Source organism: Eimeria tenella, genomic scaffold, assembly GCF_000499545.2.
Source record: "Eimeria tenella Houghton genomic scaffold, Eth_scaff2024, whole genome shotgun sequence".
Lineage (NCBI taxonomy): Eukaryota > Apicomplexa > Conoidasida > Eucoccidiorida > Eimeriidae > Eimeria > Eimeria tenella.
In genome coordinates, this window is record NW_013541868.1 from 4446 (window position 1) to 5285 (window position 840).

Here is an 840-nt window from a genome sequence, read left to right on the forward strand (position 1 = left end):
TGCAGCAGCAGAAGCAGCAGCAGCAGCAGCAGCAGCAGCACTCCTCAAATTAGGATTATTTGAAAGAGCAGCAGCAACATGGGGCCCCGAAAGACGGAGACAGAGCTGCTGCTGGAGGGTTTGCTGCAGTCTCTTTATTTGCTGCAGAAGGGCCCCAGCAGCAGCGCAGCAGCAGCAAAAGCTTTTGCTGCGTATGCTGCTGTTATGAGAGGCAGCAGCAGCATTTCAATTAAAAGGAATTCAGTGGGGCTCTTCCTTTTATTTATTTTATTTTTTAGATTCTTTTTATTTCTTTTATTTCTTTTATTCTTTTATTCTTTTATTTCTTTGTTTTTTTAATTATTTTATTCTTTATTCTTTTATTTCTCTTACTCTTTCTTTCTTTTATTCTTTTATTCTTTATTTAGTTTTTTCTTTTGTTTCTTTTATTCTTTTACTATTTACTTTATTCTTTTCATTTCCTTTTATTTTTTAATTCCTTTATTGATATTATTCTATTATTTCATCCTTTTATTCTTTTGTTCTTTCATTCTTTTATCCTCTCATTTTTTATTCTTTTATTTATGTTATTCTATTATTCTTTTGTTTCATTTTTTATTCTTTTTATTTTTATTTTTATTTTCATTTTTATTTCTTTTGTTTTTCCCTTCTGCTTTTCGTAGAGCCCCCTCCCTTTCCTGCTGCTGCAGCAATTGGCAGTGGTCAAATAAATAAATAAATAAATAAATAAATAAATAAATAAATAAATCGATTAATTAATTAATTATTTAATTATTTAAGTATAAATAAATGAATAAATGATGATTGTTTTATTTTATTGCTGTCTGTGGCTGGTGTTTC

At 29.2% G+C, this 840-nt stretch overlaps 1 protein-coding gene across 1 annotated transcript in view; it reads left to right on the top strand.

The window, feature by feature from the left end:
• Positions 1-78: 78 nt before the first annotated feature.
• ETH_00042980 (uncharacterized protein) overlaps positions 79-840 on the top strand; it is a gene marked incomplete at both ends in the record, with an annotated part of 1417 nt that continues 655 nt past the window's right edge. Inside the window, one exon of the mRNA XM_013374429.1 lies at positions 79-243. Within this exon, the coding sequence (XP_013229883.1) occupies positions 79-243 (165 nt within the window). The remainder of the gene's footprint in view (positions 244-840) is intronic.